The sequence below is a fragment of the Oncorhynchus tshawytscha genome, linkage group LG14, assembly GCF_018296145.1.
Source record: "Oncorhynchus tshawytscha isolate Ot180627B linkage group LG14, Otsh_v2.0, whole genome shotgun sequence".
Taxonomy (NCBI): Eukaryota; Metazoa; Chordata; class Actinopteri; order Salmoniformes; family Salmonidae; genus Oncorhynchus; species Oncorhynchus tshawytscha.
The window spans coordinates 5699635-5715965 of NC_056442.1; the positions used below are offsets into that span (position 1 = coordinate 5699635).

Here is a 16331-nt window from a genome sequence, read left to right on the forward strand (position 1 = left end):
TACAAGGCTGTATGTAGCAGGTCCAAGTCCAATCTTGACGAGCGGTCAGAAATAAAAACGTGTTTTCTCTTGATTTCAGTGAAATATGAGAGGATCAAGTTCTTGGTCCTTGCCTTGAAGAACTCCGTGGAGGTCTATGCGTGGGCCCCCAAGCCGTACCACAAGTTCATGGCCTTCAAGGTACTGTAAACTGGCAAAGGCTGTAGTCGGACCAACATGGCATTTGGCTTACATTCACATTCCCACTATAAATATGAACTTAAAGGTGTATTCTGTAACTGTCTTCCTCCTGTAGTCGTTTGGTGACCTGGTGCACAAACCCCTGCTGGTTGACCTGACGGTGGAGGAGGGTCAGAGGTTAAAGGTAATCTACGGCTCCAGCAACGGCTTCCATGCCGTGGACGTGGACTCTGGGGCGGTGTACGACATCTACCTGCCCACACACGTAAGAGACCATCTATTATCCGTCTCGTTCCTCTGCTTCCTGTTTTTCTTTGTTCCACCAATCCATGGCCGAATCTCAAACCGAAAACTTTCACCACTCGATATGCACGTTCACGAGTCAATCGATCCAATCTCAAACGCTAATTGTCGAGTCATCCCTTCGGAAGCCTCTTTATCCCATTCTGACTCAACGCCCTTGGCAGCAACTTCTTCCCATTAATTTTAGCATGTTACCTAGCAACAACAGTCACTACTTCCTCTCCCTCAAACATTTTTCAGAATAGGTCAAGATAAATCAAAACATTTAATACATTTTGAAGTTTAATTCTGAGGTCGTAGTGACAGGATTTTACAACTAGCTAAGGAGTTTAGTGTATTTCTGAAGTTTGATCACGTACACAAACGTGTCTATTATTAGCTAGCTGAGCCTGAGCCAGTCACTTCATATGAAATGAAGAGAAGCTAACCAACCAGCTAGTCCATCTGTAACTAGCTAGCTAAGCCTGAGCCAGTCACGTCATATGAAACGAAAGAGAAGCTAACCAACCAGCTAGTGCAACACTAAATGCAGTGCTCTTTCCATTAACAAGTTAGCTAGCTACCGTAGTAAAATTTTATCACAATGAACACGTTTTAATGAAGCAGCAAACGGCATGCTCTGTCCAGAGTCAGTACATATATCGAGTCTGCTGCTGTGCGTTTATCTGACCCAACATAGCGATTGGTGCTTTGGAAATATGTTGAAGTGCGGACTGACTACTGGGGACATGTCTACAACAAGCTGTCAAACTATCGTAAATAAGTGACAAGCTACGTGCTGTTTATCAGTGCAGTGCCCAACATCCTTAGCTAGTGCTAACTGAAATTCCCTATGTTTGTCAGTGAAGCTAGCTAGCGGCAGGCTACAATAAGCTAAAAAAAAACAGCTGATCACTGGCGACCGATTTACTTGCACATATTTTGTGCAGGACTATGGAGATGTTTAGTTTTTATAACTTTCTCACTGTCTATCGGTGTATGAGTCTGTCTGCCCAAGGAACCCGGTGTCTGTGTTTCATAGCAAATGAGCCGTGCTACAGGAACAGGTCGCAGAAGACGATGCTCGCAAATAGATGTAGAAAAGTTTCAGTTGGCACATGGCGTGTGTGTCGTCTCAATGCTCATTTTGGCCAAAACACTGGCAGACTGGAGAGATCACTGTCGAACACAACAGCAAGTAGCCACTCGAAAAAGGACTTAAGGGTCAAGTTTTCGGTTTGAGATTCAGCCCATGTATCTGGGGGCATATTCATTAGATCACACCGTAGAAAAAAGATGAAAGTGAAAACTAGTGTTTCTTATTGGGCAAGTACAGATGGTCCCTACTTGTTTCAGTTTTTTTTTCTTCAGCAAAATTCCTAATAAATATTACCCAAGACAAACCTTTTTGTTTCTCTGTTTGCTCTGCCTCCCCTCCCTCCCCCCTTTAGATCCAGACCAATATCCAGTCCCATGCCATCATCATCCTGCCCAACACGGATGGTATTGAGCTGCTGGTGTGTTACGAGGATGAGGGTGTCTATGTTAACACCTACGGACGCATCACCAAAGACGTGGTGCTGCAGTGGGGCGAGATGCCCACCTCAGTGGGTACGTAACATTCACACACTGGGACGCACAGTGCATTCAGAAAGTATTCAGACCCTTCACTCTTTCCACATTTTGTTACGTTACAGCCTTACTCTAAAATGGATTTAATAGATTTTTTCCCTCATCAATCTACACACAATACCCCATAATGAAAAAGCGAAAAACATGTTTTTAGAAATTAACAGATTTAAAAAAAAAAATACTAAACTGATATCACATTTACATAAGTATTCAGACCCTTTAGTCAGTACTTTGTTGAAGCACCTTTGGCAACGATTACAGCCTTGAGTCTTATTGGATATGACGCTACAAGCTTGGCACACCTTTATTTGGGGAATTCCTCACATTCTTCTCTGCAGATCCTCTCAAGCTCTGTCAGGTTGGATGGGGAGTGTCACTGCACAGCTATTTTCAGGTCTCTCCAGAGATGTTAGATTGGGTTCAATTTGGGGCTCTGGCTGGGCTACTCAATGACATTCAGAGACCAAGCCATTCCTGTGTTGTCTTGGCTGTGTACGTAGGGTTGTTGTCCTGTTGCAAGGTGAACCTTTGCCCCAGTCAGAGGTCCTGAGCGCTCTGGAGTAGGTTCTCATCAAGGATCTCTCTGTACTATGCCCAGTTCATCTGTCCCTCAATCCTGACTAGTCTCCCAGTCCCTGCTGCTGAAAAACATCCCCACAGCATGATGCTGCCAGCACCATGCTTCACTGTAGGGATGGTGCCAGGTTTCCTCTAGACGTGACGCTTGGCATTAAAGGCAAGGAGTTCAATATTGCTTTCATAAGACCAGAGAATCTTGTTTCTCATGGTCTGAGAGTCCTTTACGTGCCTTTTGGCAAACTCCAAGCAGGCTGTCGTGCCTTTTACTGAGGATTGGCTTCTGTCTGACCATTTTATCATAAAGGCCTGATTTGGTGGAGTGCTGCAGAGATGGTTGTCCATCTGGAAGGTTCTCTCATCTCAACAGAGGAACTCTGTCAGTGAACACCGGTTTCTTGGTCGCCTCCCTGACCAAGACCTTTCTCCCCCGATTGCTCAGTTTGTCTGGGAGGCCAGCTCTAGGAAGAGTCTTGGTAGTTCCAAACTTCTTGCATTTAAGAATGATGGAGGCCACTGTGTTCTTGGGGACCTTCAGTTCTGCAGACATTTTCTGTACCCTTCCCCAGATCTCTGCCTCGACACAATCCGGTCTCTGAGCTCTATGGACAATTCCTTCGACTTCATGGCTTGGTTTTTGCTCTGAAATGCCCTGTCAACTGTGGGACCTTATATAGGTGTGTGCCTTTCCAAATCATGTCCAGTCAATGTAATTTACCACAGGTGGACAACAGTCAAGTTGAAGAAACATCTCAAGGATGATCAATGGAAACAGGCAGCACCGGAGCTCAAGTCTCATAGCAAAGAGTCTAAATAATTATGTAAAAACCTGTTTTTCGCTTTGTCATTATGGGGTATTGTGTGTAGATCAATTTTAGAGTAAGGCTGTAATGTAACAATGTGGAAAAAGTGAAGGGGTCTGAATACTTTCCGAATGCACTGTACACACACAAACACATGTTCTTACTAACTTGATTGTCCATCTGTGTGTGTAGCCTACATTAGGTCTAACCAGATCATGGGCTGGGGGGAGAAGGCCATAGAGATCAGGTCTGTGGAGACAGGACACCTGGACGGGGTCTTCATGCACAAGAGAGCCCAGAGACTCAAGTTCCTGTGTGAGAGGAACGACAAGGTGAGTTCTGCGTACAACACACACTTTGCTTACTTGCTTAGAGATGTTGATAATGATGCTACTCTCACACACTCTCTCTCTCTCACACGGTCTTTGTCCTGCAGGTGTTCTTTGCGTCGGTGCGCTCTGGAGGTTCCAGCCAGGTCTACTTCATGACCCTGGGCCGTACCTCCCTGCTTAGCTGGTAGTGTACACACACACCCAGCAGCATGAAGACAACACCCCTCGGTTTATTACCACCATAATGATGACTCATGACAATGATTTATCTTGAACTTGACGTACAACTGGAGTACCGAGCTTCACTGAGCTCTGAGGCGGCGCGATACATAAATATCACCTTTTTCAAATAAGAAAAGACAATTGCACGATAAACGGACTGAAATCATGAAGGGGAGGCCACGGGGTCCCTATAGGCTGATGGGACTGTGTTTGTTTGTCAGTTGGTAGTGCTGTCATCATGCCCATTGGTCACTCTGCTCTGACAACAGACGTCATCAGCTTTTCTGGGTTCTCGCCCCCAAACCCTACTAGAGCCTCCCCTTACCTCCTGCACCAGTGGGAGTAGGGATCTGAGCCCGACTTATTCAAAACACTGGTAGATGTTAATGTCTCTCTATTGGAAGAAGAGTGAAGGGCTTATGTGTGTGTGTGTGACAGAGGATGGAAAGGGAGGAAAATAACAAAGGGGACCTTATAGCACCAGCCAGGTGAAAGGTCATACAGTAGTTTGTTATTGTGTTTAGTCCAGGTCATGTTCAGGTCAACCTCTGTGTTGAGTTTCTTAGATCAGTTCCTCGGACTGACATGCCGTTGCCACCACATGGGTACATTTTCAAATGGGTCGTGCTTGACGTTGAAAATGTAACTTTTGTCTCTTTTTCACTCCGGCCTTCCTCTTGATAAAGGTTCAAACAGGGTTAAAGTGTGGAGAGAAGTTTCATCAAAGATGTCGACTTAACCCTTAATAGGACACTGCAACCTTATAGGGGCCTTTCCAGTCCCATATACTCCTGAGGGTCTTTTCCAGCCTCCCTCAACTTTAACGTGCCACATTGCCTCTCCTTGGTCGTGTTGGGCAAACTGTGAATGGGTTGATATGTACAGTAGACTCTAGAGAACGGTCTTGGTCATGAGTTGTGACTTTGACCCACCATTTGGTAGCATGATGACCAGGGTAATTCAATGGAACAAGTGTCAAGATTTAAATATACCTTAAGGATTTGTAGATGAAGCATTAAAATTCACAACATATCCAAATGTATCAGCAAACACAGGTTCGATTTGTTTGTTTTTCATTTTAATGGGCCCCTCCACTGAATTCAGGTTTACGTTTGTGGCTACTTGTACAATCTGTTGTGACAATGCATTAGGTTTTGCTCAGAAGTCCTACAGAAAATGTATCAAAATCTGACATTTTGAGTGCGATTTGAATTATTAAATGTAAAAACTATTATGAAGCAGCATGGTCCCCATTTTGATACGTTTGTGAAATCGTTGTAATTCGATGTTGGACTATTTTAATACCAACAGACTAACATAGTAGCTTCACCCCCTCAGCTTGTCTGCATTATTTTAGTATCTTGACTCTGAGGGCAGAAGGGGACAGTTTTGTTTTGTACAGTCTGTCCCAGTCCAGGCAGTAGTATGCTATGGATTAAAGCAACACGACAGCAACCTGGAAGCTTTTCCAAAACCCAGCAGCTCCTGGTGTTATTTCTTTTGTTTTCCTCTCGCCTCTTGATCCAAATAGTGAAAAATCGGATGGCACTTGTTTGTCCTAATGTTTCCTGGTTAGCCTGGGTACCAGTCTGAAGCAACAGCAAGGAGCTCCACTGTCCTGGTCTTCTGACAGACTGGCACCACAGTTAGATTGTTTGTATGAACACACGTTTTTTTAAAGAATGGAAATCATAATGTCTCTAGGGTTACATGTCCCTCCAAAGCTTGACTCTCTTACAGTGGACTGTCACATCCTCTAAAGAGGCCTGTAAGAATATAGAGATGAGATGCTTTTCCCTCTGCAAATCTGTGAAACGCGGTGCCATGCCAAGACGGCACAAGTCACACATTTTAACAGTGTTACAAACCACTACAGAAAGTATCGATAAAATTTTTAACTCCTAGATTTAGTTTGTTTCTGTCATTTTTATTACCCTTATAATTATGCGACTGCAGTGGTTTTTAAATTAATGCACACATTTATGTTAAGTGTTTACAGAGGCAATGTTTTGTTAAACCAATGTGCATCAATATAAATATTTAAGTTTTTGTTTTAGGGCAATTCTCCCTTTTTTTATTTTTAGCTTTTGTATCATTTGGAGGTTCATGTACAGGAATGACCCTCAACCTCTGTTCATTCACTTTTCAAAAATGACAAGATTCTGAGTTTAAATCACTGATTTTCCTGGATAACACAGCAGTGTGCCCTTGGCTGTGGCAACGTTGTGACATGGTTCTCTGCTGCCCAGGTGACAAGTGTTTCTACCATGCTACTCTAATTTATGCCCTCTGTGTATTATGGGAATTATTGTATTTTCCTCAAGGTCTTTTTTTCCATTGAATAAAATCCTAAGTAATTTACTAAATTGTGTGGTAGTTTTGTAACCCTTTAACATAAAGCATTCAGTCTTCTCTATTGTGTGAAATAAATGTGGGGCTGTACACAAATTGAATGTCATTTTTAATCTGAGCCTAAGAAACATTATGGAGAAATTGTATTTTAAGTGTTTCAAATACGATAACATTTATACAAACCATGTAAAAGAACCTCAAGTAAATGTTGCGTGACATTTCCAAATTGTAACACCTTTAATTAAAGACTCCTTGTACTTCTGTCAGTTATCTCTAGCCTGTATGTCTAGTTCTTCTGTCCTGTCTGTGCTGTCGCCTGTCTGCCGTCGCCTGTCTGTGCTGTAGCTTGTCTGTGCTGTAGCTTGTCTGTGCTGTCGCCTGTCTGCCAGACAACTCGAGACGGATGTTTATGTCAAGCATCAGCATGTGAACTGCATCATGACAAAGGTTCGTTTCATGATAAGAAATGTTCAAGTTTGGGCCACAAGTACAAGTGCCATAAATTTGACTCACCGTTTGTATGTAGCTAGCTTGGACGATGTTACTGGTGGTTCTGACTGTGATTTTGGTATGAATTGCACGTCGAACTTCAAAAAGGAAGCAGCGATGCTGCAGGCAGTCTGTAAACCTGTCAACGCTAGCTAACGTTAACTAGTTAGGTAACCTACAAACGTTATCATTTTGCATTTGTCGACTATTCATTTTAGCCAGCCAACTTTGTGTCGAATACCACGCCCAGTAGCTGTTGTCACTGTCAACTAGAACATGTCAGGACCACCAAATAAGTGCTGTTAACTTGGCTACCTACCTCTGGTGAGTGAATTTCTTCTGCATTTTAAGTAAGACATTTAGCGATCTAGATCATAACAGGCTCTGTGTGTGTTACCCAGGCCAGCCTGCAGGTGTACCACTGTCTCTTGTCCATTCAGCTGTAAGAGAGAGGGGCACCTGCACCCCAGACATGAGCATGGAGGCCTCATGAAAGATTTGATGCTTTTTAACAGAAGCCACCATTCACAATTGGGCGTGCTGACTGACTGGGGAGTTTTCTGGCCTGGGCAATGAGTTGGCTTGGCCCAACAGCTGGCCAAGTCCCATGAGGGTCTCTCCCTTTTCTCCTGCCTGTCTCCAGGTCCTCACCCTGGCCCAATGGACCACAACAATCCTGATACTGCTCTTCACTGACCTGGCCCTCTCTGTCAATAGTAGTCATTACTGGTCAGTGGTCAAAAGTAATTAAACTGACAAAATTATTAAACCAGTTTTTAATTAGTGCATAAATAATTTTCTAAACATTTCCTGAACTTTCTTCCTGTTTTGTGCCTATTGAACATGACAGTGTATGTTGACTGAGATGGCTGGAGGTCAGTGGTGATGTGGCCCTTGTAATTGAAAGGCCAGCGGGGTCAAATAAAAGGTCAGAGAGCACAGTGGCCATATATGCTATTAAATGACTATTCTAATTCCTAATTCTATGACTGTGGCCATAGGGCCCTCTTCTGCTCCCTTTGACACCGGTAGCGCAGGGTCTTCTCGTAAAAGTGTCCCCAACTCTCTACTTGTCTTTTTAATCCTATTTTGTGTAGTTCGGGCCTATTGCCCGAGGCCTATTCCTGATTTGAAAAAACATTTGAAACCAAATCTTCGTCTAACCTTTGAAACTGTTTGGAGTGCTGTGTTGAAGACCTGCTATTTTGAGGAATGCCATTCATTTGTGGCTGAGAATGCAAATCGGGGTATAGGTGGACTTCCAGCAGTTGTTGCTGCAAAGACACCTGTTTACTTTAAGCCGAGGGGGCAGATGGTCTCTAAGCCACTGTAACAGAGTGGCTGATGGTCAATGGGCTACTGTGTTATTAGACTGTTATACAGTATGTTGGTGGACCTCCAGCAGTTGTTGTAAAGACACCTGTTTACTTTAAGCCGAGGGGGCAGATGGTCTCTAAGCCGCTGTAACAGAGAAAGGCTGGCAGCTTACGGACAATGAGCTACTGCAGCGTTCCCCAACTAGTGGCCCGTGGCCGAAATTGGTTGTAAGCAAAGTTTGAAATGATTGTTAAAGTCAAACATATATTTGTTTGTACTTCTTGTGGGCCATTTGCAGTCTACAAATTATTTGTAATTATGTTCCAGGCCCCCGACCATCTGCTTAAGAAGAAATTGGCCCGTAGTTGAATCTATTTGAAGATTCCTGGTCTGCTGTGTTGTTAGACTGTTCTATAGTACCATGGGTCAGCTTTACTCTTGCCTCCAGCCCTCAAACATCTGCCCGGGCTACTCTGCTCTCCTCAGCTGCTGTGGTTCTATTACACAGCCAAGGTAATACTGAGTGCTAAAACACAACTATGATACGCTCACAGTCCCAACAGTGACTTATTTGAGTGTCAGATAAACAAGTCACAGTTGGGAGCATTTGACTTTTGTTTATAAAAAAAGTTCTGTCCAGTACCACCAACTCTGTTTAAACTTGCCATACACCTCCTCGTTGATTCATTGGTCACACAAGGGAAGGCCCTTTCAGAGTGACAGGGTCTGTCTGTCTGTCTACACATGCCTATAGGAGACTGGGTTCATATGCGTCTGCCTGTCTGCGTTTGTGTGTCTCATTGTGAGGTCACTGCACTCCCATTGGTGGAGCCAGGCAGCCAGTGTCTATCCGAAGAATGGTCGACATTGTAGCTCCATCTGTTGAGCCACTCATTGTTCAACCTGCCTGACTGGCTTGGAAAAAAACTGTGCCTTATGATCAACACACTATCCTTGGATTTTGGCTTTGAAGAGTAGGAAGTGTTTGGAATGTGAAATACTTAATATTTTGCTCACGTCTGTTGAGCAGGGATCTATGAACTTCCAAAAGCTTTCTCTAATGCTGGAATGAACCAAGTTATCTCCCTAAGGACATTTTACTAAAGAGGTTTACTTTGTTTGGCTGTTGGATGTTCTGCTGAGGTCAGGGTAAGTGGAGATATTAGGCCTTAACTATTTTAGGCTATCTTTCCCATTAAACCATGTCTGTTTCAATGCAGCATTTCAATAGGCTTATGTCAAATGTCTTCTGACAGAATTACAAGAGTTTTAAGAAAACAAGTATTTCGCTGTACCCAATTCGGCCTTCATGTGTTATTTTTCCTTGGAATGTGTAGTGATTTATGTTTGACCAAGGGCATGTCTCTTCACCAGTGGAGTGGTCACCTTTGAACACCTTGTCTCACCACATCTGGTGACAGGTTTCTCTTTCTTATAGGGCTTTGGGGCAAATGTCTTTTCACAGCCTCTTTAAGGGACTTTTAGCACGAGAGGGTGTATGTTATAAGACACTGACTGTGCACATTTTTGTTTCAACATTTAGTTTATTCTGGTTTTACAGTTTAGTGAAAAATAACACATCGTGAGGAGATTGTAGCAAGTGATGCTTCACTTCATACTGAAAATAATCATCTATTAGGATTTGAATCTGAATTTGAATCTGAGTCTGAATTTTGAGTCTGAATTTGACCTAGATATACTGAGCCTTCAGTAAGTGTTCATACCCCTAGACTTATTCCACATTTTGTTGTTACAGCCTGAATTCAAAATGGATTAAATATAAACAAATTCTCACCCATCTACACACAATATCCCATAATGAAATGTTTGCACATTTATTGAAAATGAAATACAGAAATCAAATTTTCTGAAATGTTCACACCCGAGTCAATACTTTGGAGAAGCACCTTTTGGCAGCGATGACAGCTGTGAGTCTTTCTCTTACAGCATTCCACACCTGGATTGTGCAATATTTTCCCATTCATTATGTAATCATTGCTAGACAACCATTTTCAGGTCTTGCCATAGATTTTCAAATAGATTTAACCCCCCCATCCTGGAAAAAATATGATTTGTCCCCCCAATATATTACTGTAAACATAACTATGTAATTCCAATAATATTAATAATATGCAGTGAAAGCACTTGTGCTGATTATAGACAATTAATAGGGCGTTAAGTTTAAAAAGATTGCGACCCCCCGCCCTTTACCTCACAATGGTTTGATCCACTGCCTCCCAGCCCTCAGCACTGACACATGATGCAGGTACTCTGTGTGGGGAATCTGAGACTCTGTCGTTGGTGCCTGACCTCCAGTAAGTAGTTCAAACAAAGGATATGTTAGATATTTCTTTACTTCTACCACTCAATACAAGAAGAAACATTTGTAACCGTCACCAGTCTTCATTTCGCTGCATTAAATTACAGGTCACTATGTTAGCTAGTGGTTAGCTGATGTTTGTTAGCTAGCTTGCTACAGTAACATCAACCAGTGTTGGAAGCTATTTGAATTTGAGTCAATGAGAGAAGCTAGTAATGCAATGTAGTGTTCCTTAGCTGGCAAGGTAACAGAGAGTTCGTCTCTACCGTCTGAAAGGCACTCAATGCACGTAACTAACGTGAGGTTACTCCAGTCAATCGCACCATAGCGATGTTTTATGTTGGCAGGGTTCACACACAATAGCTTAATTTGCAGAGCTATGTGGCGTCGTCAAAGATGGAATCTTTGCTATCGTCAGTTAATTCAGCAGCATACCACCCTGCATCCCACTGCTGGCTTGCTTCTGAAGCTAAGCAGGGTTGGTCCTGGATGGAAGACCAGGTGGTGTTGGAGGGATATATATATCCCAATACTCCACAGACACTGCCCTGTGTAGGGTGCCGTCTTTCAGATGGGATGTTAAACGGGTGTCCTGAATCTCTGAGGTCATTAAAGATCCCATGGCACATATCGTAAGAGTAGGGGTGTTAACCCTGGTGTCCTAAATTCCCAATCTGGCCCTCAAACCATCACGGTCACCTAATAACGGTCACCTAATATCTCCCCTGTAACTATTCCTCAGGTCGTTGCTGCAAATGAGAACGTATTCTCAGTCAACCTACCTTGGTCAAATAAATTCCAAGATCAGCATGCAGCTGAAGTGCTTCGAAGTCCCTGTGATAAGGTTAGCGATAAACTGAACAGAACTACACTCTCTTCTATATTTCTTTAATGGTCTCGTTGCAAAAGCTACATTGTCGCTAGGGCACTTTGAAGTACCTGTGTGCCGATCTTGGAATATACTGAAGATATCAAAGATTATAGCAAACATCACAGAAACGGAATTGGTGCTCGCTAGCTCTGCCAATATGAAACAAACTATATTAAAATTACAGAAGGTTGCAGCATACGTTGTGTAAATTGTGAACTAATCCAACTCCTTGTCACTGCAATCCGTGTCACATTTGCTAGCTGACTAGCTAGCTACCTTTTAAGATCGAAGTCCATCTAGAATGATAGATGCCCATCTCCTACTGTAAATAACCTGCACACTGTGTGTGTGTCTGTAGCCAGCCAGGTAGAAAAAAGGTGGACATCAGAGTATTTTTCAGTACACCAAAACGCAAAGTAAGAACCCTAGTAGCCTAATATCTCAAAGATAAGTTGATAAAATGTTCATTAGAAAGAAGTGAAATGCTAATGGAAATGTTTCACAATGATGGGCAGGGACAGACTGGCAGAGACAGGGAGTCTCAGGTAAGTTTGTTTGTCAACATTGTGAAAGGTTCTCTCATTTTTAGACTTAAATAGGGACATAATTTGAAAATGCCATGGATACCCCTACTCTCAACTTAAACTGGTGACTGAACTAAGATTTGTTTAAGGCAATGGTATTGCTGTTGATTAATTGTGTAGTTTTGGGTACCGGTAGGTATGGCAACACATTATTTATTTTCTACGAGACCGTGAGTCAGTGAGGGTGGTGAAAGGGAAAGAGCCAATGAGAGAGACTTCAGAGGACTGTCACAGCCACGGCAGGACCAGGTGTCACCCTTGTTGCCAGCAGCACCAGTATAGTGGACAGTGGCACAGCATTGTCCGGTTACCTCAGTGATGGGACAAAACCATATCAGCCACACCCACAATTTGTAGAACCACATACTCTTGCCAAAAGAGTGACGTTTCAAGAGAGATGCTTTCGCGATTTCCCCTGGCTACATTATAATCCATCAGTAAAAGGAGTGTTGTGTTTTCACTGTAGCCAAGGGTTTTCAAGCCAGCCATCTTTTGGCCAAAGATCAGATGCTGCCTTCATTAGTGCAGGATTTAGGAACTGGAGAAAAGCCATTGAAAAATTCACAAACTCCTAGAACCAAGGAGGGAACACCCAGCACCAAGCACATCAAAACTGCCAAACCCACCACCACTTTGTAACTGTTGCAGCACACCAGCTAAATCCAATCCGTGTCCAGTTATCCAGCACATGGGGTAAACAGTAGAAATGACGAAAGCTACCTTGCACTGTATGAGAAAGCAACAACATGGATTGAATCCATTGAGACACACTCTAGATGTTTTGCTGGCAAAGCAGTGGATCACTATAGGGCAGAATCTTTTTAAGTGTTGGATGGTGTGGAGGTTCAGTTTGGCGACAGACTTTCCTGGTAAAAACGAACGTCCTGCAAAAGTTGGAAAGAGCGCTTCTCACAGGGGAGTTGGATGAGTCTCTAGATCAGTACCCTGAGCTGAACATAGATTCTCTTTCAGTACAGATCCCTCTCTTTTGCAACAAATACACCTGTAGCAGCAGTGGAGAGGCAGCAGAGGTACTCAGGAGGCTTCCAGTGGAGGTGCGGGGGTTGTTTGACCAAATGGAGGTGCTGATCAGAATTTTGTTTGTGGAGCCAATGTCTTCATGTGAGGCTGAGAGGAGTTTCAGTGCACTCCGCAGGTTAAAGACTTGGCTACGGGCTGGCATGGGCCAAGAGAGACGGAACGGCGTAGTTATCTGTAAAGTACATCAAGACAGGCTGGATAGTCTTGAGGGAAAACCTTTTTTGAAGCCTTGTGCTGAATACGTTCATTACACTTTTTTTATTTCACGGACCCCTTGCGATTACACCAGGGGGAACACTAGGGGACACACACCTGGTTTATAGTATGATATTTGTTCTTTTGTTTAGTAGTTTTTAGTACATGACAGTACACTTAATAATTGTTTATTTGATATTTTATTTAAAATTGCATACTTTGTGTGACATAGCTGCTGTTTGAAGAGTTGAGACACTGACTGAACAATAAGTATTTTTGAAGGATATTTTGGTTGATTTATTTGGGTTATTCATTGAAGTAGTTCATTCACTTTTAGAACTGTACTTATTGAGGTTTTTGTTCTTGTAAAGCTATTGTAGTACACTCAAGCCAGTGGCACATATTTAATGACTATATTAATGCATCAGAAAAAGTCAAATAAAAAGGTAAATTCAATACGGAGACCAACTTTGTGATGGTTCTCAATGGAGAGTCTTAGATGAGATCACATCATGTTCATTGTATTTATGAAAACTGCACCCATTCAGTGTACAGTACCATTGCCACCTACTGGCCTTTCTTGGTATTGCTGTTTGCAAATACAAATACCTGCATACATACTGGACTGATAAGGAACACTGCTATAACTATTGTTATTAGTAGTAGTATTATAATGATTTAAACATTTTAACAAGTTGGGACAACCCTCAGTCAACTACTATACCTATCAATTATCCAGTAGTAGTGATTATGGTTCCTCAATATACATTTAACATATTACAACGTAGGCTATGTTACAGCACTACTTTTGGTGTCCCCCTCAGGAATTGCTCTTGAGAAAATTGTATGTAATTGTCCCCTCCAAAGTTGATATCAGATTTTCGCCTCTGCTCTGCAGACAGCCCCCTTCCCCACCAACACTAGAACCAAGGAGGGAACACCCAGACCCCCCCCCCACACACCGCTGTCTTGCCAGCCCACAGCCCTGTGTTACATATTCATTAGCCTACTGCTTCGGTGCTTTAATCAATGAATGGATCGCCAATACTAGGAGGAGGGACTCTGGGCTGATGTTTGAAAGATGCTATCGACTTAAACGGCAGTTGAGCCTGGCGGCTGTCCAACAAGGCATGACATCATAGTCCACACAGCTTGATAGTTATGCGATCACTGATAATGAGCTACGTTATTCCAAGGTAAAGGTTGTCGGCTACACGACATACGATTTCTGTAACAGCGTTTAGTTTTTTCTTGTCGACATTGGATTATCTGCATGTTTGAAGCAGCTCCTGGGAGCCTCTGGGGTGATGATGATGAGAAAGAGAGACACTGAAACCCTTTCTCCCTGCTCTCTTTGTGGCCCAAGTCTTTTTCAAATCTCTGCCGTCCATCTCTCTCCTTAACAGGTAACTAAGTCATCTGGAGAACACACGTTGAAAGATGCTAAGCTAAGGCCTCAGAGCAGGGCGGACACCCTCCACTGCATGTTCTGCATCCCATCAGGAGGACTGTTGCTTCGAGAGGCTCGTCACCTACAGAACACAACCCAGTCCCCCTTCTGTGTGTGTGGCTGTGGATAGGCGGCGGGCGCTCAGAGCACCAACCCGACAATGGCTGCAGCGGAGGTGACCCAGAGTGCAACTGGCAGTTGTATTGTTGGGGAATGTCAGTCAGACACACTTGAGTGGCCCCTCTTCCCCGGATCTTCCTTTTGTGCACAAAATACTCAATTATTCCAGCTCTGGGTCTGTCTTGGAATATTTTTTAGGGGACATTCTTTCAACCGCTGCAGCCTAGCAACCCTGGGCCATGTTGCTAAGCAGCCCTCTTTCATATAATGCGCACACTCCCATCCTCCCACCCCACCATGACACCTTTAAAGGGATGTTACATTTTAGCAGACATGAAAACATTTAGATGAGGTTTTAGGCCTAACCTTTAAAAGGCTATAGTCTGCAGACTCAACAGATGTATCTGCCAACGCGATGATGCCTTGTAACCACATTGTTGCACAGTTATGACTAAATGATGATGCCGTGGGTGATGCACTGACTGTTATTTCTTGCGATATTATAATATGCAGTTTATAGTGCCCATCCGGGTTGGGTTCTTAAAATCCATTTCACAATACAAGAGATCTATTGAAACCCCTGTTTGAAAATGGCAGTTTATTTACCATTGTTACCATTGAGTGTTTCTATTGATTTACTTCCTGTTCCTTTACTGTTCAAACGAGTGACTCAGGGGAGGAACCATATGCTCCTGAAGCACGGGGGGAGTCGGGCCTTAGCCCAACACATAACGGCTATTTGTGTTTAAACAGAGCAGCCTCTGTTTCCCCTGAGATTGATGTGTTGTGTGACGTGGGCTGGGTGGGAGGTGGCACGCTGTGGCTGGCCCCTCTTAATTAGGACGGGGCACCCCCAGGAACGCACCCCTCTTTGTCTTAGCCAATCTGTGCCCTGCTGGGGAGCTCGGCTCAGGTCAGCTAGCCACATCCAACACAACCAAATTAGGTTCAGCGTTTAAGTAGCCGAGACATGGCCTTATTTACTATGAAAACATACAATACTTCCCATATGTTTCCTAAGACAGCAGTCTGCCACAGAGCGTATGTCAAGTTCTGTATTTATTGCAGTACAATTTGTCCAAAAGTGTCAAATATTGGTTTATGGAGGATCATTAGTTTAGTATATTCAATTATTCTGTCTCTCTCTGCTCTCTCTACTCTCTCTCTCTGCTCTCTCGGGTGAAGCTCACAAATCCGTCTACCTGTTCTCACTAAAGCCAAGAAAATGAATCTCCAAGGTGTCGATAGAGTCAAGCCCGTTGAAGTTTCTCATCAGTTTACTGACCCCAGAGGTGTGTATGAGCTGTATGTCTCTCGAGATTCAAACTTTAACGAGACATTTTATGAGCATGGATTCCCTCCTATTGTTTTTGAACTGAAGTCAAGCCTTGTGTAATGGAACTCAACTGGTCTTTTGGCTTTACTCACTGAAATACTCTTCCAATCGTTTTGAACCTCGCTCTCTCACTCACTCACTCACTCATGACGTGGACACGGTAAGACGGGGTAGAAGTGGTGGGAGTGGTCCTCCGGGTCAGGCCTCAGCCTGCGAGGGCAGTGGAAAT

At 43.4% G+C, this 16331-nt stretch overlaps 1 protein-coding gene across 18 annotated transcripts in view; it reads left to right on the forward strand.

Annotated features, from left to right (window-relative positions):
• Positions 1–6388, forward strand: part of LOC112266423 (mitogen-activated protein kinase kinase kinase kinase 4) — a 52697-nt gene extending 46309 nt beyond the window's left edge. For all 18 annotated transcript variants that reach the window (XM_042296943.1, XM_042296946.1, XM_042296950.1 and 15 more), the window contains 5 exons: positions 80–180; positions 296–445; positions 1914–2073; positions 3666–3805; positions 3910–6388. In XM_042296943.1, the coding sequence (XP_042152877.1) occupies positions 80–180; positions 296–445; positions 1914–2073; positions 3666–3805; positions 3910–3993 (635 nt within the window). In that variant the 3' untranslated portion in view covers positions 3994–6388. The remainder of the gene's footprint in view (positions 1–79; positions 181–295; positions 446–1913; positions 2074–3665; positions 3806–3909) is intronic.
• Positions 6389–16331: the final 9943 nt, after the last annotated feature.